Below are 23821 nucleotides of genomic sequence, written 5' to 3'. Positions count from 1 at the left end.
AATTTCCTAAAAGAGAAAGACACAAACAAGTCCTGTGGGGCATCTGACTTGTGGGGTTTCCTTTTATTTTTATACTTATTTCCCCACCCTCAGGCTTCAAGCTTGAATTCTGAGTACACGTCTCAAAATAGTGTCAGCGCATGAAAAATATCAGTGACCCTCCCTCTGCAAACAAACTCCTCCGGTGTCTCTGTGGTCCGCCTGTTCCCCTCTGGAGCTCTGTATGGGCGCAGTCAGGTTTCTTCTCAATTGGCTTCCAATTTGACTTGTAAAATAACGGAATGTTTCTATTTTTGACAGGTTGTCCCCCCAAATAAAAACAAGCCTTTCTCTTCGGTGAGACACAGAAAGGACCGTGTGTGCCTGTCCCGCCTCCCCTGGAGGGCAGCAGCCACCCTGCTCCGCGCCTCGAACCCGGGCAGCGGCGGTGTGTGCGGGAACAGAGCCCGGCGAGGCGGCCGGGGATTTTCCAGGAGGAGGAGGCCGGGCCGGAGGCCGGTGTCCGCCCCGGGCCGCAGCCGCAGCGCGGGGGACGGCTGCCCCCTGGCGGCAGGTGGGCGCCACGGCCCGCGCGTCCCCTGCGCAGGGGGCGCGGCCAGGACTCCAGGGGGCGCGGGAAAGCACGGCTGGACCCGGGTCCCGGACGTCCCCCCAGGATCACGTCCCCCCAGGATCACGTCCCCCGAGGATCACGTCCCCCCAGGATCACGCCCGGGATCACATCCCGCTTCTCCACTCGGCACAGGGAGAGGGGGCCCAGGGCGGACAATGGAGCAAGAGGAACGGAACATCCTGGGCCGCAGCGCTGGGGACGGGCTCCCTCTCCAAAGGGCGTGTTGTAGGCACTCACCCCTCAGAGGACCACGGCGCCCCCAGACGGCAAAAGGCCTCGCGAAATCGGGACGTTGACCTTTCCACGGAAGGAAGCGCTTGGCAGCTTCTCTGTGGCGTCTCCGCGTGGCCGGCGTCACTCCGCCCGGACTTTGGGGACATTATTAAATAAACAAGGGGGCTGGGGATGGCAGTCTTACCATCAAGACAGCCACGCAGCTAACGTGAGGCACGCAACCACGGGGCCATGTAACTAACGGGGGCACGTAACCAACATGAGCACGTAACCAACATGGGCACGCACTAGCAGGAGCACGCAACTAACGTGGGCACGCAACTAACGTGGGCACGCAACTAACGTGGGCACGCAGCTAACGGGGACACGCAGCTAACGGGGGCACGCAATTAATGGGAGCACACAGCTAATGGGAGCACGCAATAACGTGGGCACGCAACTAACGTGGGCACGCAACCAACCGGGACATGCAAGTAACGTGGGTACGCAATTAATGGGAGCACGCAACTAACGTGGGGACACACTAACGGGAGCACGTAACTAACGTGGGCACGCAACTAACGTGGGCACGTAATTAACGTGGGAGAATGCAACTCTCGTGGGAGCAGGGAGCTAACGTGCGGCATGTACGCAGACGGAGGTGCTGACCAGGGGCTGCTGCAGGTCCTGCAGAGAAAGCGGGAGATTGCATCCCACTCCCCCGCACCAAGTGGATGTGAAATTTATGGCTTATTTCTGGAACTTTTCCATTGAATGTTTTCCTACCCCATGGGCCGCGGGTACCGGAATCGTGGCCCATGAAGCTGCGGATAAGGGAGGCCGCCATCCTGGAGGTTTGGGGCCTGGCCTCATGGGCATCAGCCCTGCTCCTGCGAAGGCGGGCCAGGGCCCGGGCTGCATCCCGGACGAGGTGTGCTCCCAGGAGAATACCCAGCACGCCGTGTCCACACCCCAGACACAGCAGGCGCCTTCCCGGAAATAAAAACCATGCAGCTGCGCCCACAAATCCCTCCTCATGAAGTACGGTTTCACTTAGCAAATCCTTTTGCTGGTTGCTCCCCTCTGCAAATAGCATTACTCCTTTGGTGCTCCCTCCAAACAAGAAACTCCATGGGAACAGAAGATATTCCACGGCAAAATTCCTGTTTAGGGAAAGGGATATATATATAATTTTCTTAATTGAGTTCAGAGAGGGAGAGAAACATCAAGGATCAGAGAGAACCATTGATCAGCTGCCTCCTGCACGCCCCCTTCTAGGGACTGAGCCCACAACCTGAGCATGTGCCCTGAGTGAAAATCCAACCATGATCTCCTGGTTCATAGGTAGACTCTCAACTGCTGAGCCATACCATGCAGCACATGCCACATGCTTTTCATGTGACCTGACATGAAGATCGAAGAACAAACTGATAAGCCACCAAAGAGGTGGTACTGTGCACCCACAGGGGTGGAACCCTACTCAGTAAATGTGGAACATAATTTATGTTCAAGAAAAACATAATTTATATCAATATGTATGCTAGAGACAATAACTACTGTGGCTCTTCAGGAAAGGCCTAAGTATTTGTTAAGACTCCAGAAAGACATATGAAATGTATTTTTCAAACCACTGCCCGTGATATAAGCTGTGTGAGACAGCCTTTTTTTTTTAATGACTTTTTATTGATTTCTTTTTTAGACAGGAGGGTAGAGGGAGAGAGAAAGAGAAACATCAATGTGAGAGTGAGACATCGGACCGGCTGCCTCCTGCATGCTCCCACCAGGATCAAGCCCACAACCGGGAATCAAACCCTGACCTGGAATCGAACTGGCAACCTTTTGGTGTATGGAATGACACTCAACTAACTGAGCCACGTGGGCCAGAAAAGACAGCCATTGTTTTTTGCTTCAGTTACACTGTTTTTAAAAATAAGGAAACAAGTCATTTTTAAAACAAATACATATATATTTTTAATATAAATGGAAACTAAGTATTCACTAATGCCAGAAATAATCTATCTTCAACTCGGGGCTCTTTTCAAAAGATACAAAATCACTGTTTCAAAAGATACAAGATGCACAGCTGAATCACACTCACTCCTTACAAATGTTAAATAGCACACAATTTAAATTCATCATGAACAATGATAATTTTTCAGTAGCTTGAAATGTCAGTTGTCCATTCCATAATTTTTTATGAGTAAAAAAAAAGAGCTAATCATGTACCTTAATATTATTATGTATTACTCCAAAGTACAAACCACCCAAAAGAATAAGAGTCCCATGCTTATATGTAGTATAAAAATACTGAGACATGTATCAGTCATAACTCATATAATGAAAACTACATTTTGGAATATGTTTCACAAAGACAAGTCCAACATTTCTCTTTGGTTCGTAAAATATAAGAGGTAGATTCAAAGAAAGTAAATTGCCTATTATGTCACTAGATTTTCACGACAATGTTGACAATTTATAATAGCAATTACTAGAAGTCAAACAAGTTTAGAAACTAAATTTTAAAAAATGGTAAGAATAACTCCAACTAATAAACTAGGCCCGAATCACATAAATCAGAAAAGATAGTTCTACCAAAAAAAAAAAAACCCAAAAGCTCTAATAAAATAAAAAAACATGCTATCAATATTAAAAATTATTTTCTATATCATAACATGTTCTAAAACTTGGGGCAAGAGATATTATGATAGTGTATGTTCATAAATTGGGCCTTTTGTTTAAAAAAGATATTTGCTACTAATAATATGTTCTACTCTCTTAGGTTTGTGCTGCCCAAGTGGAGAATTGCAGGTTCAAAGAAATTCAACAGGAAGGGAGGACAGGGGTTGTCTCCCACCCGGGATCAACCCACTTCATGCAATGAAGGCATTTCAGATGACCAAGAATGGTCCTCAGAAACCTTCCTGGTTAAATCTGATTCACCTAGGAAACCAAGGACGAAAAATCGAGAGAGGCTCTTCAAACGCTGGTCTCCATAAAAATGCTTTGTGTCCTGGTACTTGGCAAAGCCAAGAGAGAATAGCAACAGAACCCTTCAAATAAGTTGTCTTGGGTTGGTAACGTAACAGGAATATGCTGACAGTCAGTGTAAGGGAAACTAAATTACAGTGCAAGGGAAAGAGAAAATGGGCCACAGAATAAGTATTATTTTATCACAAAAATGATATCCATAGGTGAGGGTATCCCCATGCCTTGAAATCCAGCCACGTGCGTTCATTCTCACTCAGCTTACAGGAAGGTAAGGATAGAAATCCTATACTTACTTGGCTGCCGGAAGGTATGTCTTTCATACGGTGACTTTTGATTAACAGGTCTATAAGGAAATGTTAAGGAGTCTACAAAGACATTCAAAATATATAAAACAGTTTAAACGTTGAGGTTTTCTGATCATCTTGGCGTTTAAGAAAAAGACAAGCTGGCATACACTTGAACCACCCAACAATAACGACGGATGATTTATGATTCCACCACGCAAAACACAGTTAGTTCAAGCAGGTTCATGTTTCAGACTGAGGACTCGGGGCAGAGATTTGTAGAAAGGACTAAGGAGAAGAGATAAAATTCATTTTCTGGCTTTTTCAAAACTGGATGAGCTTATTAAAACTATGATTTTTCTTTTAAAAACATTTCTGTATATAGAAAATTGAGACCAAGTGTTTAAATGATCGTTGATAAGCTCTTCCCTTTTGTGGGGGGGAAAAAATACTTCTTTTGCCATCAACTTGCAATTCTAGGAGAAAAAGTCCCTCTTAGAGATTATTGAGAATTTCAGTGTAATCGTGCTAAAGAGAAAAAAAAAACGTTCAGCATGTCATTTCTGGGTGACTCCTAAAGCTTGTTTCATATTTTCATAAACCGCGTAGCTGATGCCTACAGCCGGGAGCACCTTCATGAAGTTTGGGGTGATGCCTCTGTACATTCCCGGTACCCCTTCTTTGGAAATGATGTGTCGAAAGAGGCCAACCATGTTCAGCTGTGGGCTTCCTACTATCATGGCTAGAAAACAAAAAAGGAAACGAGGCCGATTCAATACTCAAGTCTGCTTTATTCTTGTTAGTATGCATCGTTATGCTTCAGAATGACACGGAAGGAAGGGTCAGTTTTATTCCAGGGAGTCCCAGAAAGTGCCCTCTATATGAAGGGGGAGCGGAGGCCAGACTCGGCAGAGAGGTTACGGATCGAGCTGTAGTTGCCCAGGGGGTACCATATAAAGAAAACGATGGAGGATGAAATAGGCCAGGGAAAGAGCAAAAGAGAAAAGAGAGGCACAGAAAGCATAACTTACTAAGAGGGCAATAAAAGCCAGCGAATCCTAAGAGAATTCGCCCAGCTGGCGTGGCTCAGTGATTGAGTGTTGACCTATGAACCATGAGGTCACAGTTCGGTTCCCGTCAAGGGCACAGGCCAGGTTGCAGGCTCAGTCCCCAGTAGGGGGCATGAAGGAGACAACTGATCAATGATTCTCATCACTGATGTTTCTCTCTCTCCCTTCCTCCCTGAAATCAAATCAAATAAAAATTTAAAAATATATATAAGGAAACAGAAGCCGAAATCGGTTTGGGTCAGTGGATAGAGCGTCAGCCTGCGGACTGAAACATCTCTGGTTCGATTCCAGTCAAGGGCATATACCTTGGTTGCGAACACATCCCCAGTAGGGGGTGTGCAAGAGGGAGTTGATCAATGTTTCTCTCTCATCAATGTTTCTAACTCTCTATCCCTCTCTCTTCCTCTCTGTAAAAATAATCAAAAAAATATATTTTTAAAATAATAATAAATAAATAAAATTAAAAAATAAAAATAAAACAGAATAATCCACGAGGTGACCGAAAAGCCAGGAGGGCAAGTGGGATTAAAGTCGAGGGAGGAGAGAGTGTCACGTGGGGGAGGATCACAGGTCACGTTTTGTGGCGGCCACAGTCATAAGCAATTGCAGCCACCACTGGCCCGGAAGCTGGCAAACGCCCGGTGTGTAACACAGATGGCTGCTGATTCTTACAGCACTGCCAGTCTCTGTGCCCATTTACAGGTGAGAAAAGGAAAACCCACAGAGGCTGTATGCAAGGATCTGAGCCCAAGTCTACCTAGATACTAACACTTACACATTCGTGGGTTGTTGTTTTTTTTAATTCTTACCGGAGGACATGTTTACATTGATTTTTACAGAGAGTGGAAGAGAGAGGGAAAGAAAGAGAGAAACATCAATGTGAGAGACACATCGATTAGCTACCTCCTGTACATGCCCTGATCAGGGCCTGGCCAGGGAGATGCCTGCAATCAAGGTAGGTGCCCATGACAGGAATCGAACCCAGGACCCTCCAGGTCCACAGGCCAATGCTTTAGCCACTGAGCCAAACCAGCTAGGGCAAAGCTTATACATTCTTAAAATGTGTGTTCTCAACACGAGTTAAAAAAAAAACACAAAAAACAAAAAAAACCCTTAGTGTTGATACATGAAACACGGATACACATACAGTGTTATGTGCCCTGTGTCTGTGGTGGTAAAATTTCACGAAGAGGGAGTGGTTGGGAAAAGGCTTTGTGAGAAGGTTCCTCAGGGAGGCAATACAGAACGGGAGGTGGGGGTATACTATCTTCATGGAAAAACCCACCTTGAGCCTGCATGCGTGTTCTCACCAAGGCCAGCGGGTAGCTGGCCAGCTGCCCGCAGGTGCTGGACAAGGCCCCACACCCCAGCAACACTGCCACTCCGGGGTTCACCGTGTCTTTGGCAAAGTGTTCCAGCCAGTGGGACTTCAAGAGCTGCGAGGGATACAGAAAAAAGAGGGGAGATAGCCGCTGTCCCTCACAGCTGCTCTCGCCCCGCGGGAGACGGCCACCCCTCCCGGGAGGGCAGCTCTGCACGGGCGGGGGAGCCACCGAGGATTCGGACCCGGACCCCGGAGGTCTGCTAAATAACGGTGAAGGTCAGTGGCACACCAACTGCTGGACCTAAAGGACATTTCCTACAGTGAGTGTTGATAAAAATAATGTAACACTACCGACTACATCTCAGTTTGTACTGGACACATTTAATCCTTTTTGCAAAGCTCTGAGGCAGAGTTATCCTTCTGATTTGATAAATGAAGAAAATGATGCCCAGCCAGTGTGGCTCAGTGGATGAGCATCAAACTATGGACCCTAAGGTCACGATTCAATTTCCAGTCAGGGCACATGCCAGAGTTGTGAGGTTGATCCCTATAGATTTAGATAGATAGATATAGATACAGATATAGATATAGGTATAGGTATAGGTATAGGTATAGGTATAGGTATAGGTATAGGTATAGGTATAGGTATAGATACATAGACATAAGTATAGATATAGGTATAGATGTAGGTATAGATATAGATGTGGACATATTTATAGATATATAGATATAGACATAATTATAGATGTAAATATAGATATGGGTATATAGACATATTTATAGTTATAGATATAGATATAGACATATGTATAGATATAAATATAGATATAGACATATTGATAGATGATATAAATATAGATATAGACATATGTATAGATATAGACATAGATATAGACATATTTATAGACATAGATATAGATAGACATAGATATAGATAGATATAGATATAGATATAGATATATGATAGATATAGATGTATAGGTATAGGTATAGGTATAGGTATAGATGTAGATATATAGAGATAGATTTAATTTAACACCCTTGAATCTACTTTGGGTCACAAACTCTTCCCTGGAATACGTGTACTTCTCCATACACAGTCAAATTCAAACAATAAGAACTACATAACTACATTTTCAGATCCAAACGTTTGCTACAAACTCACCTCATACACAGCAAGGTCTATACCTGCGTAAGGTATGATGCCCAGTATATTGGGGATATAACCTTTGAAGAAAGCCCCCATGCCTTCATGCTTCAAAATCTTCCTGGCACAGTCGAATAGGCCGGTGTACTGCCCCGTTCTGGCCACGGCCAGCCTGGTCTTCAGAACCTGGTAGCAAAGGGATACACAAAACACGCTGGTCGTGTGGCCCCTGCCGCCATGAAACTCTCTGGAGAGGAACAGTGTTCTCGTTCCTATCAGCACGGGGACAGCCAGCCCCCAGGCAGCCCCCACCAGGCCTGCTCCCTGACACTCACCCCCTGTGGGGTCCCCTCCCTCACTCCCCCAGGGGCAGTCTGTGTGGCCAACGGTTTACTCAGGGACCGAAGAATGCACTCTCCTTCCTGGGGGCTCTGCCACCCCTGAGACCACCAGTTTGGGGACACCAGCCGCCACGTTGTGTGGATGCTAAAGCATCCTGTGCAAAGGCCGAGGGGACAAGCCAGCAGTCTCCGGTCAGCAGCCAGCAAGGCCTGACCACAAACAGGAGAGTCTGGAAGAGATCCATGCCCAACACCCTGACGGCAGCCTGTGAGGTGCCCCGGGCCACAGGCACCCCGCCCGGCTACTCCCAGGTCCCTGAGCTGGGGAGGGAGCCATGCTTGCTGTTGGGAACTGTTAAACCTGGGCAGTACCTGCTACACAGCCACGGATCATGAATACGGAAACCGCGCACGCTGTCAGACGTCACGACAGCACGTACCTCCATAGGATAAATAAACGTCTGTGCGGTTGCTCCAGCCAAGGAACCGGAAACAAATCTCTCAAAGGTCCCTATGTTCTGTCCTTCCCTGGTAAGCATCTTCTTGTACTGTGGGAGTCAATTGTAAGTGCACATTAGTACCTGCTGTAGACGGAATTGTGTGTCCCTCCCCACAAATGCAGTGTGGGAGCTGTAACCCCCGTTGGGATGGTATTTGGAAATGGGACCTTTGGGAGGTCAGTAGAGGCAGACAAGGTCATGAGGGTGGTAAATCCTTATCAGAAGAGACACCAGAGAGTTTTCTTTCTGTCTTTCTCCTCCTCCTCCTCTTCCTCCTCCTCCTTCTCCTTTTTCTTCTTTCCCTCTCTCTCTCTCTCCCCCCACATGCATGCACCAAGGAAAGGCTTTGTCATGGCAAGAGGATCATCATCTGCAAGCCAGGCAGAGCACCTTCACCAGAACCCAAACTGGTTAGCGCCTTGCTCTTGGACTCCCAGCTCCAGACTGTGAGAAATAAATATCTGCTGTTTGACCCACCCACCACATGGATCTTCATTACAGCAGCACAAGCTGAATAAGACAATACCAAACACAAATCAGCTTCTAGAAGGCAATGAACAGACTGTGTGGTTATGTTTTTCAAAATGCAAACGCTGCATTCACAATACTTAGCAGGAAAGCAAGGCTTCAATGGCAGTGCATTCCATTGGCTGGACAGCAGCTTTCAAGGGAGATTCCCGCGGGACACAGATGTTGCCCGGAGAGGAGCTGGCTGCTCCTTTGATCAGACAGAATCTCAGCCTTCTTTCTCAGATGCACAGTTAATGGCGTTCACTGTTTTTGAAAAGTGACCCCATAGTTTTTCTGTGTTGAAGGTGGGTTTATTTTTACTAGGACAAATAAAACTGTTACATAAGTGGCAAATATTAGCAACCTAGAAATCAGTTTTTAGCCCAAACCGGTTTGGCTCAGTGGATAGAGCATCGGCCTGCGAACTGGAAGGTCCCAGGTTCGATTCTGGTCAAGGGCATGTACATTGGTTGCAGGCACATCCCCAGTGGGGGGGGGGGTGCAATAGGCAGCTGGTCGATGTTTCTCTCTCATCAATGTTTCTAGTTCTCTATCCCTCTCCCTTCCTCTCTGTAAAAAAATCAATAATAAAATATATTTTTTTAAAAAGAAATTAAAAAAAAAAATCAGTTTGTGTAAGCAATGCCTAGAATTACACTGTCCCTGACAAGACAGCGCTGACAATGACCTGTTCGTAGGCTGAGAACTTGAGAGCCGTCTCCGGGGCGATTTTAAGAACATTTGTGCCGTTTCCCCTCCAGAGGGAGCGGATCCCTCCTTCTTTCACCATCTGCCGGAAGCCGCTGTATATGTTCATTTTCTTGGATTGTGAACCGTGGACCTGAAAATAAAAGTAAAACGCTACAAAATGCCGGTGACGTGTTGTTGTTACTATTCCTGTAGTAACAGTCCGAACCCCTCTCTCTTCTCCAATACTGCAAGAAGATGAAAACAGAAGATAGGAGGCTTAGAAAACATATAACATACAGCCCTTGCTGGTTTGGCTCGGTGAATAGAGCATCGCCTGCAGACGGAAGCGACTCAGATTCAATTCCGGTCAAGGGCACATACCCAGGTTGCAGGCTCCATCCCCAGTAGGGAGCATGCAGGAGGCAGCTGGTCAAGGATTCTCTCTCATCATTGATATTTCTATCTCTCTCTCCCTCTCCCTTCCTCTTTGAAATCAATAAAAATGTATTTGGAGGGGAAAAGAATAATTACTAATTTAAAAAAAGAAGAAAGAAAATGTATGACATATACACAATTTAAGGAGACCCCCTACAGTAATGACTGAATATTTAAACACTTGAATAGTCGTAGGACACACCAACGATGAAGAGTTCACACATAGCTGTATCAGTAATTTGAGGTTGGGCAGAACACTGAAATCATTCCACAGACAGAATTTAGGATTAACAGCGATAAAGTGCAGAGGTATTTTTTTAAAGGTATAGAAGACTGCTATGGAGAGTCTTATAACCTTTTCCAAAGCACCCTATTCCCTGTTGTTTGGTGGGGATTTGGGACGGACAGACACAAGGTCACGAGGTTCACCTGCATCATGACTTTGAGACGGTCCAAGGGCGCGGTGCTTGTGCGGGAGACGGCGCCGGCGATGCCGCCCGCCAGGAGCTGCCTCCACCACTGCCCCGACGTCTTCTCATCTTCCGTGAATTCATCCGGGATGGTTAAACTATCGCCTATGTCGATACCCTGTCAGGGTGGGGGGGGCGGGCAGAGGTTACAGCCTCCTTCCACTAACCACAGATCATCCCAGCAGTTCTGTTTTAAAGACGCCGGTGTTATTTCTTAGTGAAGGTCGGCTGGTCCCCGGGAGGGTCACCGGACCAATCTGAGCAGAGATGAGGGTCAGTAGCTTCCTCTCGCTAGGCGGAGTGTGTGGAGCGTCAGTCCACCAGAAATGAACATGGACAGCGTTCACCAGTTTACAAAACCAACAGGCGCACTTTGTTTTCTTAATGGACTCAGAGCAGATTTTTCTCCTCTGTGTCTAAGTCAGAGTGAAAGGGCAGTATTTTACTTCTTTTTAGCTAAAGAAAGAAATTAGCTTGTCAGCTCTCCAAAAATGCACCCTTTAGCTCTTAATTATGTCTATGTTATGCTTTGCACCATGATATAGGCTTCAAATAGATGTATATGAAAGCCTAAGCTAGTGAGCGACCAAACGACCCATCAACCGGTTGCTATGATGCGCATTGACCACCGAGGGGGGCAGATGCTCAATGCAGGAGCTGCCCCCTGATGGTCAGTTCACACCCACAGCCAACTTCCCATGGCCAGCCATCCTCCCTCCCCCTCCTCACCCTCCCCCTGGCTGGCCAGCCCTCATCGGGCCCAATCAGGCTGGCAGACCAACCTCTCCATAGCCCTTCCACCAGGCCAGCCAACCTCCCACAGCCCCAATCTGCCCTGTTCACCAGCCAGGCCGAGGGACCCCACCCATGCACCGGGCCTCTAGTATGTAAATACAAACTACGCATGTGAATATCCCTAAACCTATTTCCTATGCAGACTATCTCTAAATATTTTTATAAAGCTGACTTGTCCTTTAAAGCATGCAACAGATTCTATAAAAAAAAAAAATCCAGCTAACAGGCGGTATTGCACCAATCTATTCTAAACTTTGCTAGAGATGACCAGGGTAGCTTGAGAGAAACTCAGCTCTCCAGTGGTACTGTTCTTACACCTTTATTATGTAAATGACTTTGGTGTAAAAGATTTTGTGGGTAAGAGTGTCCGGGAAGGAGCGATGCAATAGCTGTAACTCTCTTCCTTTGCCTGTGAGTCACAGGGACGCGGTTACCGGCTCTCTCCAAGGACACAGTAAGAACCTGGGATGTACATGCAGCTTCCGGAGCCCCCGGGGCCTGGTTGCCACCCGTGCGGTAAACATCCCAGCGTTCTCAGGCGGCGACCATCCCAGTGGCTTCCAGCTCCAAACGCGTACAAATTGGCCCACGCAGCGTACTCACGGTGGAATGCTTCCAGAAACGGACGATCTCCTCGATGTTTGTCACAGGATTCAGTAAGAAGTAGTCTCTCCATTCATCCCAGTCCACTGTCATCGTCCCATCACTATCAATGCTGGGGGGGGGGGGGGGGGGGGAACAAGACAGAACTTACAAATAAAACTAGCACTGCTGGCTTTTTTACAGAATGACCATTTCTTTTCCAACTTAATCGTCTCATTAAATTTTTTTAAAATCCTAGCCCAGCCAGTGTGGCTCGGTGGATGGAGCGCCGTCCCATGCACCAAGAAGTCGCTGGTTGGATTCCTGGTCAGGGCTGAGGCCCAAGTTGTGGGCTCCATCCCCAGGAGGGGTGAGACGGCAATCAATGATTCTCTCATCCCTGATATTTCTCTCTCTCTCCCTCTCCCTTCCTCTCTGAAAACAGTAAAAAATATTAAATAAATAAATAAATAAATAAATAAAGAGAGAGAGAGAGAGAGAGAGAATCCTGTCTGTCTTTCTCTTATATGTGGAATCTCAAATAAAAAACACAAAGCAACCAGATTCATAAAAACAGAGACCAAAAGGATGGTCCCCAGAAGGGAGCGGGCGGCGGATGGATGGAATCCTCCTGGGATGAGTTTGCACGCGGGCAGACAAGGACACGAATGAGTGGGGTGGTTATACTGTGTGGCCTCAAAATACTGCCTCGCTCCAATGTACACCTGAAACAAATACACGATCGTATGCCAACTGCAGTTAAACAAAAGGACAAGTTTTAAAGAGAAGAACGAGCCCTGCCTGAGGGTGCATCCCCCTCTCTATGCTTTAGAAAGACGTGTGCACACAAATGAAAAGGAAGGAGCAGGAGAGAACGTCATCACGCGGCTGCAGTGAGGAACAGCGAGGGGCAAGCACAGGTCTCACCCACACAGACACGGGCGCTCTCGGAAGCAGGACAGGAGCGTGACCATCCAAGAAAAACAAACAACTCCCAACCCACTGGAGAGCTTACCTTTGAAGAATCTTCTTTGCTTGTTTTTCAGAAATCTTTATCCCTAAATTCAGGAAAGACTGGATAATTTCAGAAGCCTCGATTTTTCCTTTAAAAGAAATAAAAACAGCATCAGCTCGGCGTCAGAACTGTAAGGACCTTAGAAATCACGATTTGCAATGCCCTCGTTTCATCAGGGAAGGCCTTGGCTGGCTTAAGGTAAACTTAAGAATGTAGGGGAGGGTTAGATTTGCTTAAGGACATAGTGCAACTCAAACACTAATCAATACATTAAACAAACACACACATTATTTCACTCCTGCTTTTTGCCTGACACAAATGGGACTCCCTTCTAGCTGTTAATCCAAATAGAGAAACCATAACTCCAGTCCAAGCACACACACTTAAATGTCTATCTGCTTTTTTTTCTTTCTAATTCTCAAAATCAGAGAGTATCTGCTCAAGTGAATGCTCCTCTTCCTCCTCCTCCTCCTCCTGTCAAATAAACGACAAGTTTTTAACATTTAAATTATGTTTTTATGCCTAAATATGAAAGAAAAATAAACCTCTCTTGCCCAGAGAACAAGGAAACATAATTACGTTTAACCCTAGCTTCAAGTCAAATCAGAATATTGTTCCATAGTCCACATTTTACAAACTTACAGTTTCTTTTTTTTTTAATATCTATTTTATTGATTTTTCACAGAGAGGAAGAGAGAGCGATAGAGAGTTAGAAACATTGATGAGAGAGAGACATCGATCAGCTGCCTCCTGCACACCCCCCTACTGAAGATGTGCCCACAACCAAGGTACATGCCCTTGACCAGAATCGAACCAGGGAGGGACCTTTCAATCCGCAGGCAGACGCTCTATCCACTGAGCCAAACTGGTTTTGGCCAAACTTACAGTTTCTTAACTCATTGGACAAATAATAAGTTTTCTTACCACAGAAAAACATGGATTCTATGTAAAAATCACATGACTAAGAAACAAGTACCCATGTTTCCCCGAAAACAAGACATTCTCCGAAAATAAGACCTAGCGCATGGAAAGATAAGACGTCCACTGAAAATAAGACCTAGCGCATCTTTGGGAGCAAAAATTAATATAAGACACTGTCTTATTTTCGGGGAAACAGGGTATTAACACTAGTAATAATGAGAACCCCGTCCAGGTGGCTCAGTTGGTTGGAGCACTGTCCCGCACACCAAAAGGGTTCAATTCCTGGTCAGGTCACATACCTGGGTTGCAGGTTCGATCCCCAATAGGGGTGCATAAAGGAGGCAACTGATCAATCTCTCTCTCTCTGTGTCGCTCTCTCTCTCTCTCTCAAATAAATAAAAACATACCTAAGGTGAGGATTAAAAATAATAGTTACCATTTATCACCTAAGGGGGAAAAAATACACATTGTTTTAGACTCTTGGGAGTATACATGCTTCCTCAGAGCTGATGATGAATAGAAAATAAAACACACACCATCACTATTTTTGTCCAAGCTCTTAAATGCCAATTTCATTTTTTTCTCATGGTCTTTAAGGTACTGCATAAATTCTTGAAAATCCAGCTTCCCATCTTTGTCGATATCACCAGTAACAAAGATTTTCTATAAAAAAGAAAGAAAGAAAAGAAAATAGAAGTCTTTTAACATGGGTTAAAATACTAAATTATTTGCCCACACACTTCAAGTAGATTGGCTGTTTTCCGATAAGACATGCATTTCATAAGTCCCCAGGTATAAGACAAACACTTGGGATTCAAACGTCTAAAACAGTATGTTTCCCCTTGGATTTCCAACATCAAATCACACTTTCCTTATAAAGAGCTGTCACAAATTATCTCTAGGAGTAGAAATCACTGCTGCAGAGAAAGCAATAGGAAATATGGTGTTTGATATGTCATGTAAGCCCTCTTTTACTGCCACCCAAAATGTACACTTCCTGCCTGGGAAGACCCTCACAGTCACCCACCCGAGGCTCACAGACTCTTTTTTTAAAAAATATTTTATTGATTTTTTTTTTTTTACAGAGAGGAAAGGGATAAAGAGAAACATCAATAAAAGAGAAACGTCCACAACTGCCTCCTGCACACCCCCGACCGGGGATGTGCCCACAACCAAGGTACATGCCCTTGACCAGAAAAGAACCTGGGACCCTTCAGTCCGCAGGCCGACGCTCTATCCACTGAGCCACACGGGCCAGGGCCAGCCCACACGCTTGCTCTCCTGGGAAGACGATGCCTGGGGGTGGCGGCCGGCATGAGGGTCAGACCTGCAGCTCTGGGATCGGAGGGAAAAGGCCTGACCGTCAGGGGATGCCACGGAAGCTGAGAGGGGAAACTAACGGACTAAAGCGCAGAGTTAGAAACGAGGACCGGCTGGAAATCAAAGAATCAAAGGCTGACCCCAACCCCAAGGAACTAGGACACAAATGTTCATGTTGAAATAAAGAGTAAATAAGGAATCATCAAGAAAGCAAATAACCCCAGTCCCGACATCTCTACGCCCCCCTCCCCACCCCCGCCCACCCCCTCCCAGGCCCACCTTCCCCGGCTGCAGGGAAGAGCTGAAGCCCAGGTCGCCCAGGGTCTCCTCCAGCTCCCGGATGTCCAGGGTGCCGTCCTCATTGTGGTCCAGGTACCAGAAGAGGTCCTGGTACAAGGAGTCCATCGGGGCGGCGGGAGGCAGGGCTGGTCCTCGACGGCTCCTCCGAGCCTCCCAGACGTGGAGGGGAGAGGGGGAAGGGGGGGGTCTGCCAGATCCGGTCCGGTCCAGACTGCAGGGACCTAAGGCAGCAGCCTCCGCTAGGACAGCCAAGACCAGGCCCGTCCGCGAGACGCAGCGCAGGGAGGGGAGGGCGACCCGCAACGGCTCCGGCGGCTCCGGCGGCTCCGGCTCCGGGGGAGGCGCGCGGGGCGGGGGGCTGGGGTCAGGGGCCTCCGTTCGGTTCCGCTGATCAGACACCCCGGTTTCCCTGGAGACTGATGCTCTACAACTCACGCCCTTCCCCCAGGACTTCCGGCGAGACCTGGGCGGGGGTGTCCGGGGAGGCAGAGCATCTTTTCCCAGAAGAGAGGGGAACGGAGGCCGGAGCCTGGCTGCGGGGCCATAAGGATGGGTGGGGAGAGCTAACTGTTTCTGAAAGCTGTTTGGTCACCCCTTTTTTTTAAAAAAAAATATATTAATATTTTACAGAAAGGAAGGGAGAGAGAGAGCGAGCTAGAAACATCAATGAGAGAGAAACATTGACCAGCTGCCTCCTGCACACCCCCTGCCCATTATGTGCAAGGTCACCCCTTTCTGAGAAGCCTTCCCTAAGAATGGTTGTCGTGGGGATTGGGAATTGGGGACCTAATGGAAGTCTGCCCACCTGGGCCTTTCCCTCTGCGATGCTCCCTCACCCTCTCACCCCCCCAAGTCACCCCCCACCCCTGGTCCTCATCCTAACAGGCATCGCAGTGGCTGCAGGACAAGGCCGCCCTACGGCCAGGTCCCAGCTCTGGCCTCAGATGCACCCCTGGGAGGGAGATCTCAAAGCGGGGGAAGTCAAGGCAGCTGGGGTCCCTGAGAGAAATCAGGAGATACTCAGAAGCAATGTCCCTGACTCTTCTGAACCCCAACTCTCCCCATGCATATACTTGTGGGCCCTCACCCTGCTCCACCGGAAGTGGGAAGTGTGGTTTCACAATAAGCACTCTGCCTTTTAGGGAATCTGTACTTCTAAACATGGCGCACTCTTTAGAATGTTGTATTAAAATTCATGGAAAGCAACCAGAACACACATTCGTGGCTGGCTGGGATGCAAAATGGTACAACCACTCTGGAAGAAATTTTTTTTGGGGGGGAAAGAAAAAACAACAACGAAAAAGGGGAAGACATTTTGGCATTTCTCACAAAACCAAACACGCACAGTACAATCCGGCAATCCCAGTGCTTGGTATCCACCCAAAGGAGTTGAAAACATAGGTAACATGTTTACACAAAACCGACACACATATGTTTGTAGCAGCTTTACTCACAGTCGGCAAAGCTTGGAAACAACCAAGATGTCATAAACTGTGGTATATCCTGAGGATGGAATATTATTCAGCACTAAAAAGAAATGCACTACCTGCCTAAACCGGTTTGGCTCAGTGGATAGAGCGTTGGCCTGCAAACTTAAGGGTCCCAGGTTCGATTCCAGGTAAGGGCATGTACCTTGGTTTTGTACCTTGGCAGCTGATCAATGTTTCTAAGTCTCCCTTCCTCTCTGTAAAAAAAATCAAATATATTTAAAAATAAATAAATAAAAAAGAAATGCGCTACCAAACCACAAAAAGACATGGAGGACCCTGACATGCATATTACTAAGTGAAAGAAGCCAATCTGAAAAGCCTAATCTACTGTATGATCCCAACTCTATGACATCCTGGCAAGACTATGGTAAACATGCAGAGCACAGAGGATTTTCTTAGGCCAGTGGCAGTATTCTGTATGATACAGGAAAGGTGGGCACATGTCATTATGTACCCCACCAGGAGTGAACCCTAAGACACATGAGCTATGGGCTTTGGGTGATAATGATGTGTACATGAGGTGCAGCATTTGTAACGAATGTGCCCATCTGTGCCAGACGTTGATCATGGGGGCGTCCATGTATAAGTGGAGGCAGGAGGGACATGGGAAATCTCTCTGCCTTCCTCTTAATTTTTCTGTGAGCCTAAAACTGTTCCCCCAAAAAAGTAAAATTATTATTATTTTTAATCCATCAAGAAAATGGAATCAAGCCCTTGTCTGTTCGTTCTTGCTCTCCTGGCTCACCATATCAAGTGTTCAATACAAAGAGAACCATGACACGTCTTTGAAATACCCATGGGTGTGCCTGCAGGAGGAGGTTGCGCCATGGTTAGACATAAGCAGTACTGCAGGCTGTGCAATCCACGTCCTCCCCCCGCCCGCCCACCCCCAAGTGGTTGAGCAGTGGCGAGTGTCTAACGCTGTTTCACAAGAGATGCTGTGGCCCAGTCTGGAATGAGTCCTCCCTCAAAAGAGACATTTGCAATCCACAAAGAATGATCCTTGCTTGGGCACAGCAGAGCATGAAGCTGTCACAGGCACTCACAGAAGTCGGGCCTCCAGCCAGGGCACATGAGTGCAGAGGACCAAGGAGAGAAGACAGACGTCACGGCCAGGGTCGTAGGGAACAGACGGGCAGCACTTTATAGAACTGAGAACTGACAGTCCCAACCACCTCCTATGAGCCTCTGGACCCTTTGAGATGCTCCCCTCCTTGCTCTTGCTACCTTTCTCCATGCAACAGTCCTGTGCCCCTCAGGATCCTACATCTTTCCAAAGAAAGTTCCAGTGAGAGGATGTGCCGGTGAGAACATGGCAAACATCATGTTCACGTTGCCTGTAATCTCTCAGGCTAGCTTGTTACATCAGCTAGCCCCGAGCTTGGGTACGGTAATGCCTTCATGCTCTACAGAACCTGTCTCTTCTGCTCTGCGTATCAATAAAAGAGTTGCCATTAAAACAATGTTTTTCATCGAGAAGGAAGAGGGGGGGGGGGAATGGTAAAACCCTATTGGGCAAGCTTCCCTCTTTTCATTTTATTGCCTTAATTCAATAGTCAGACTTTTTTTGGAGCCCTACACTGTTCCAAACTCTCCCAGGCCTACACTAAAATGAAATAACCACATTTCCAGCCAAAACTGCAGACTCCTCACCGTCAGTTTATCTTCCTCATCATTTCCATTTTGGTTTATTAGAATCCTGATTATTCCCTCTATTCTTTAATGACATGAAGAAAAAAAAAATTTTTTTTTTTTTCCCCTGAGAGTACCTCCAATGGCATCCAAACATTGAGACTATATTTGATACCTCTTCCTGGGAGGGGTTTCCCATTCCTGCCATCAAAGGCTCACGGATGCCCGATCTACAGGCATAAAATCCCACATCCACAGCATCTCACCAGGGGCCCACTTCGCAGTGAGAGGGGTGTGGGAGGGGGCCCAGGACCAAGGCGTCCACTGCCCAGACCCCAGGCCACTCCATCCAGAAGAGCCAGGCACAGGGTGCTGGAGAGTCCCACAGGGCAGCTGACGCAGCACCGAGGAGACAATATGTGCCCCCAACAGGATGGGAATCCAGGAACCAAGAGTGGAAGCAAGAGTGGTCCCCTGACTGTCACTCCCAGTGACCATGGGGGTGGGGGGGGGACTTTTTACTTCCCGTTCCCACAACGTTGGGCCCTGCAGGGTTAGTTTCTGGACCCCAAACAGGATATGCTCTTGCCAGGGACTAGCGCAAGCTCCAGCCGCCACCTGGGCATTTGGAGCTCCCTGTGTCAGGGACCACCAGGCGAGAGGAGGAGAAGTCGCCATCCTAGGAGGCGTGAATGGACCCTGACCAGCAGGAGGCAGGGCTTCTTGACACAAGGAAGAGGGAGAAAAATGCAGGCCACGCCAGTAACCCACATACAAGGTGAACGGTGGCTCAGCCCTCAGGAATGCAGGTGTGTGTCACACCAGGTAAGTCACCAGGACCTGCAGAGAGGATGGCCGGGCGTGAGTGCAACTGAACAAAGAAGGTCAAGAAGGGAGATCATGAGTCCCAGGGGTGACCAAGGGAAGCCCTGGGGACTGCGGTTTGTCCCTCTGACCTCCCTGAGGGAGACAGGCTGGGGACGAGGCAGAGGAGCAGATCTGTGGTGGCCGAGCCAGGCCGCCTGCGAGAGAGCCGGGGCGGGAGCCTGCTGCCTACCCCATTGCACCCACTGCCGCCCTCACAGGGGTCCACAGTCGCCCGGGGCTGCTCGAACCCATGACTAACCACAGCAGGGACTAGCCCTGGGCAGCCAGGCCCAACACAGGACCCCCCAACAGACAGCACTTCCTCGGAGACTCCCCACCAGCCTTGGGGAGACTACCTAGGACCTTCTCTGCAGCTCTGTCTAAGGCAACCCTTCCTTCTTGCACTCTTTTTCTCTTCTTATTTATTTCAGAGAGAAAGGCGGGGAGAGAGAGAGACAGAGAAATAGAAAAATCAATAATGAGAGAGAATCATTGATCGGCTGCCTCCTGTACTCCCCTTAATGGGGATCGAGCCTGCAACCTGGGCATGTGCCCTTGACTGGAATCGAACCTGGGACCCTCCAGTCCCCAGGCCAATGCTCTACCCACTGAGCCAAATCAGGAAGGGGCCTTCTTGCACTCTTCTCACAGGGGTTCAACTTGCATCCTGGTCCGAAGATCCCCTCGGCACATTTCTGCTTCCTCTCCCCTACCCCTCCGGGCCTCTCCCCCCAGTAAATCTCTTGCACACCCAACCCCATCTTGCATTCCGCCCCCCGGAGGCCCAGAACTGACAGTTACTACCATGAGGGACCCAACCCAACAGGTGGGGACATAGGGCTTGGGACTCAGCACCGCCCTGCAGTCAAAGAGCCCCAGTGGCTTATGGGTAAGGATGTGCCTCCCATACCGCAGGAGCCCATCGCTAAGATGTCCCGCTGGTGACCCGGGAAGATGGCCCGGTTTAGGGGAACACCCTGACCACGGCAATGAGTCGGGCATTTGAAAAACATGAGGGCACTGTGCTATGAGGTCAGGCAGGCAAGCAGCATGATCAAGGAAGCAAGTCACCAGGATGATCCAGCCATGTTCCATGCAAATATATATTTTATTGACTTCAGAGAGGAAGGGAGAGGAAGAGAGAAATAGAAGCATCAATGATGAGAGGAAATCATTGATTGGCTGCTTCCTGCACACCCCCTACTGGGGATGGAGCCCGCAACCCAGGCCTGTGCTCTTGACCAGAATTGAATCCGGGACCCTTCAGTCCACAGGCTGATGCTCTATCTACTGAGCCAAATTGGCTAGGATAATAAATGTATATTTTATGTATATGTATAAAATACATATGTTATGGTGATAAACATATGCCATCCTGATCCATGTGTTTGCATACATACAGTTTTATACAACTTATTTTATGTGTATCCTTATCTGAATTTTGAAAAAGTGAAAACATTTTTAATCTCTCTTTCTCAGTCTATCTAGCCAGAGGTTTGTCTATTTTATGCATATTTTCAACCCCCCCCCAAAAAAAAACATATATTTAAAAACGTAAAGCACATGGTTAAATAACTGGTGGGTCAAAGATGAAATCATATTAGAACCTAGAAAATGCTTGGAACTAACTTCAATAAAGGCACTTGGGGAATGCAGCTAAAGTGACTAAAGGGATATTGTAGCTCAAAATTAATAAATTCAGCATTTAATGCAAGAAATTAGAAAAAAAGCAAATGAGCCCTAGCCAGTTTGGCTCAGTGGCTAGAGCATGGAACCAGGGACTAAAGGGTCCCAAGTTCAATCCTGAACAAGGGCACATACCTCGATTGCAGGTTCAATCTCAGCCCTGATGCCTTTCGGGAGGCAGCCAATCTACAATATGTGTCTCTCTCACACTGATGCCTCTCTCTCTCTCTGTGTCTCTCCCCCAACCTTCCACTCACTCTAAAAAAAATAAAAATAAAAATTTAATGGAAAAATACCCTTGGGTGAGGATTAACAAGAGAGAGAGAGAGAGAGAGAGAGAGAGAGAGAGGGAGGGAGGGAAGGAGAGGGAGGGAAAGAGAGAGAGAAAACAAGAGCAAATGAGTAACCCCCCAAAAAAAGTAGAAGGAAATAAACAGAAATTAAGGGAAGAAAATAAAAACCAGAGACAATCAGCAAAAGGGACCAGCAATGACATCAGGAACACAACTACAGACAGTTGGAACTTTTTAAAAAGAATAAGTGACTATTATGAACCTTGGACAAAATGGGCTGTTTCCTAAAAACTGTAACCTGAATCTGACTCAGGCCCAAACAGTAGCTGAAGAGGCCAGTCAGCACTACAGACATGGAAGGAGTGGCTTAAAATACAAAGCTATACAACAGCTGTCGGCTCTTGTGGTTGAATCACTTTCCCCCCTGGGGACACGGGTACCCAAGTGTCCTCTCAGGTTACGGTGGGCTGGAGAGGGTCCAAACCCCTCCTCTCCGCTAAAGGGCGGGATGAACTTCCACACAATTAACATGACTCAGAGAGGCCAGCCCCTCCGTGCCAATCAATGGAATGTCGCCTCCGCTCCTCAACAGGAAGTTGATGAAACATGATTGGGGTTTGTTTGTTTTTTCTTTTTTAAAATTAAACGTATTGGGGTGACATTGGTTAATAAGATCAAATATGTTTCAAGAGTCCATTTCTATGATGTATGCCTACCACCAGAAGTCAAATCATCTTCCATCACCATATTTGGCCAAGACTTTGGGGACGAGAGGGGCCACACGCTGACTTGGCAGGCTCAGGGGCAGCCTGCATGGCGGTCTTGCAGACTCAGAGGCCTACAGTCACCACAGAAGATGGTCTGAAATGAAACTTGAACTAAACGCAGTTTATGGCGGGTAGTCACCTCCTAGGCCGATATCTTCACTGTGGAGGTCCACCTTTACCTGAACTGAGCCTGTCTTTTTGCATCTATGATAACATATCCTTGAAATGTCTGGGTAACTTGTAACTTCCCTTTTTCTGGACCCCTTGGGGCACAACCTAAAGTGCCTGGGCGCCAGGACTGATGCCACAAATTCCTTCATTGTTATCATATTCATTGTCCCTGCACCCACCTAGGTATGTGTCCACCATTTTATTTCTTATCCAATCCCAGGGGTCCCTCCCCCCTTGCTTTCTCCCACCCCTCTAGTTTATCTCCAAAGGATTTCTTGTAACTCACCGATGTCCCCTCCTTTGGTTGCCATGTATAAGAACAGATGAGAGACTGCCGTTCTCTGAAGCACTATCGGATAGTCGGATAGTCGCTATCCGTTGAGATTCTGCTTCCCGGCAATTGTCGACAGTTTGGTTCAATAAACTCACAAAAATTCTTTACAGGTTGGAATGGTTTTATGATTACAATTTGTTTTCAAACCGATCGGAAACTGTAGGCAAAACTAGCTGGTGATGGAAGCAACTTCAGAGAGATAACAAAATGTGAGCTTTTTACAGGATCTGGGACACACTGACACCTGAGCGCTCACAAGTTCAAGTTTGATTCACTGTTTGCAAAGGCGCAGAAAGGCAGGGAAACCCGGAAAGAACTGCGGGCCCGTGGGCGAGGGTTCGCTGCCCTGAGTTTATCTGGAAAACTATCGGGAGCCTTTCAGAACCTGCAGCTCGTCTTTGCAGGGGGGTGCCCGGCCCCGCGCCCCATTCCCGAGCGTCTCAGCCCCCAGGCGGCCGGGCGCCCCGGCCCCTCCTCCTTCCTGGCCGAGCCCGGGCCGCGCCCGCCGAGCTGGCAGCGCCCCGAGTCCCCCAGCCCCCGGGCCCTCGGGCCGCCCCGCCGCCACCCACCTCCTCGGCGTCCGGGCCCAGGGGGATGCCCAGGCTCCGCAGCCCCTCGCGCAGCTCGCCGATGTCGATCACGCCGTCCCCGTTGCGGTCCAGCTGCCGGAACAGGCTCTCGTAGCGCCCGGGCGGCCCCGCGTCCTGGCAGGCGGCGGCGGGCAGCGCCCAGCCCCGCAGCCGGCCCAGCATGGTCCCCGGGGCGCGGGCGGCCGAGCGAGGGCACCGGGATCCCGCACAGGCTGCCCGGGCCTGGCGTGATCCGGGATCCGGTCGCAGCCGGGGACCCCACCCAAGCCGGGGAGGGGCCGGGCTGGGGAGCCGGGGAGGAGCTGGCCCCGCGCCCGCCTCCAGCAGGCGGCCCAGGGCGGGCGGGAAGGGGAAGGGCCGCCCGGAGGCTGGGGCATCGGGGAGACTGTACGCGGGGTCCCCGCTGCCAGAGGCGGGGTACGAGGAACAAGGACCGGGTCCCTACAAATCGTGGGCCTCAGAGTCAACTAATG

The 23821-nt window shown here is 48.3% G+C and overlaps 1 protein-coding gene across 1 annotated transcript; it reads right to left on the bottom strand.

Annotated features, from left to right (window-relative positions):
- Window positions 1-2776: 2776 nt before the first annotated feature.
- LOC118727211 (calcium-binding mitochondrial carrier protein SCaMC-1) lies at window positions 2777-23622 on the bottom strand. Its single transcript, XM_036452775.2, has 10 exons — window positions 23328-23622; window positions 14435-14561; window positions 12978-13065; window positions 11984-12095; window positions 10545-10703; window positions 9679-9831; window positions 8421-8528; window positions 7658-7825; window positions 6454-6604; window positions 2777-4840 (listed from the first exon to the last, which is right to left on the bottom strand). Exons 1-10 carry the CDS (start codon window positions 23508-23510, stop codon window positions 4656-4658), a joined length of 1434 nt encoding a protein of 477 aa, XP_036308668.1. The 5' UTR covers window positions 23511-23622; the 3' UTR covers window positions 2777-4655.
- Window positions 23623-23821: the final 199 nt, after the last annotated feature.

This window comes from Pipistrellus kuhlii, unplaced genomic scaffold (genome assembly GCF_014108245.1).
Source record: "Pipistrellus kuhlii isolate mPipKuh1 unplaced genomic scaffold, mPipKuh1.p scaffold_m20_p_24, whole genome shotgun sequence".
Taxonomy (NCBI): Eukaryota; Metazoa; Chordata; class Mammalia; order Chiroptera; family Vespertilionidae; genus Pipistrellus; species Pipistrellus kuhlii.
The sequence above is the reverse complement of the archived record's forward strand: the minus strand, read 5'-3'. Positions and strand labels throughout refer to the sequence as shown.

Coding starts and splice junctions, on each gene's coding strand:
- LOC118727211 (XM_036452775.2), bottom strand. CDS start 23,510: ATGCTGGGCCGGCTGCGGGGCTGGGCGCTGCCCGCCGCCGCCTGCCAG. Junction 14,562..23,327: donor TGGGCCCGGACGCCGAGGAG/GTGGGTGGCGGC, acceptor TCTTTTTTATAG/AAAATCTTTGTTACTGGTGA. Junction 9,832..10,544: donor GTCTCAAAGTCATGATGCAG/GTGAACCTCGTG, acceptor TTTTATTTTCAG/GTCCACGGTTCACAATCCAA.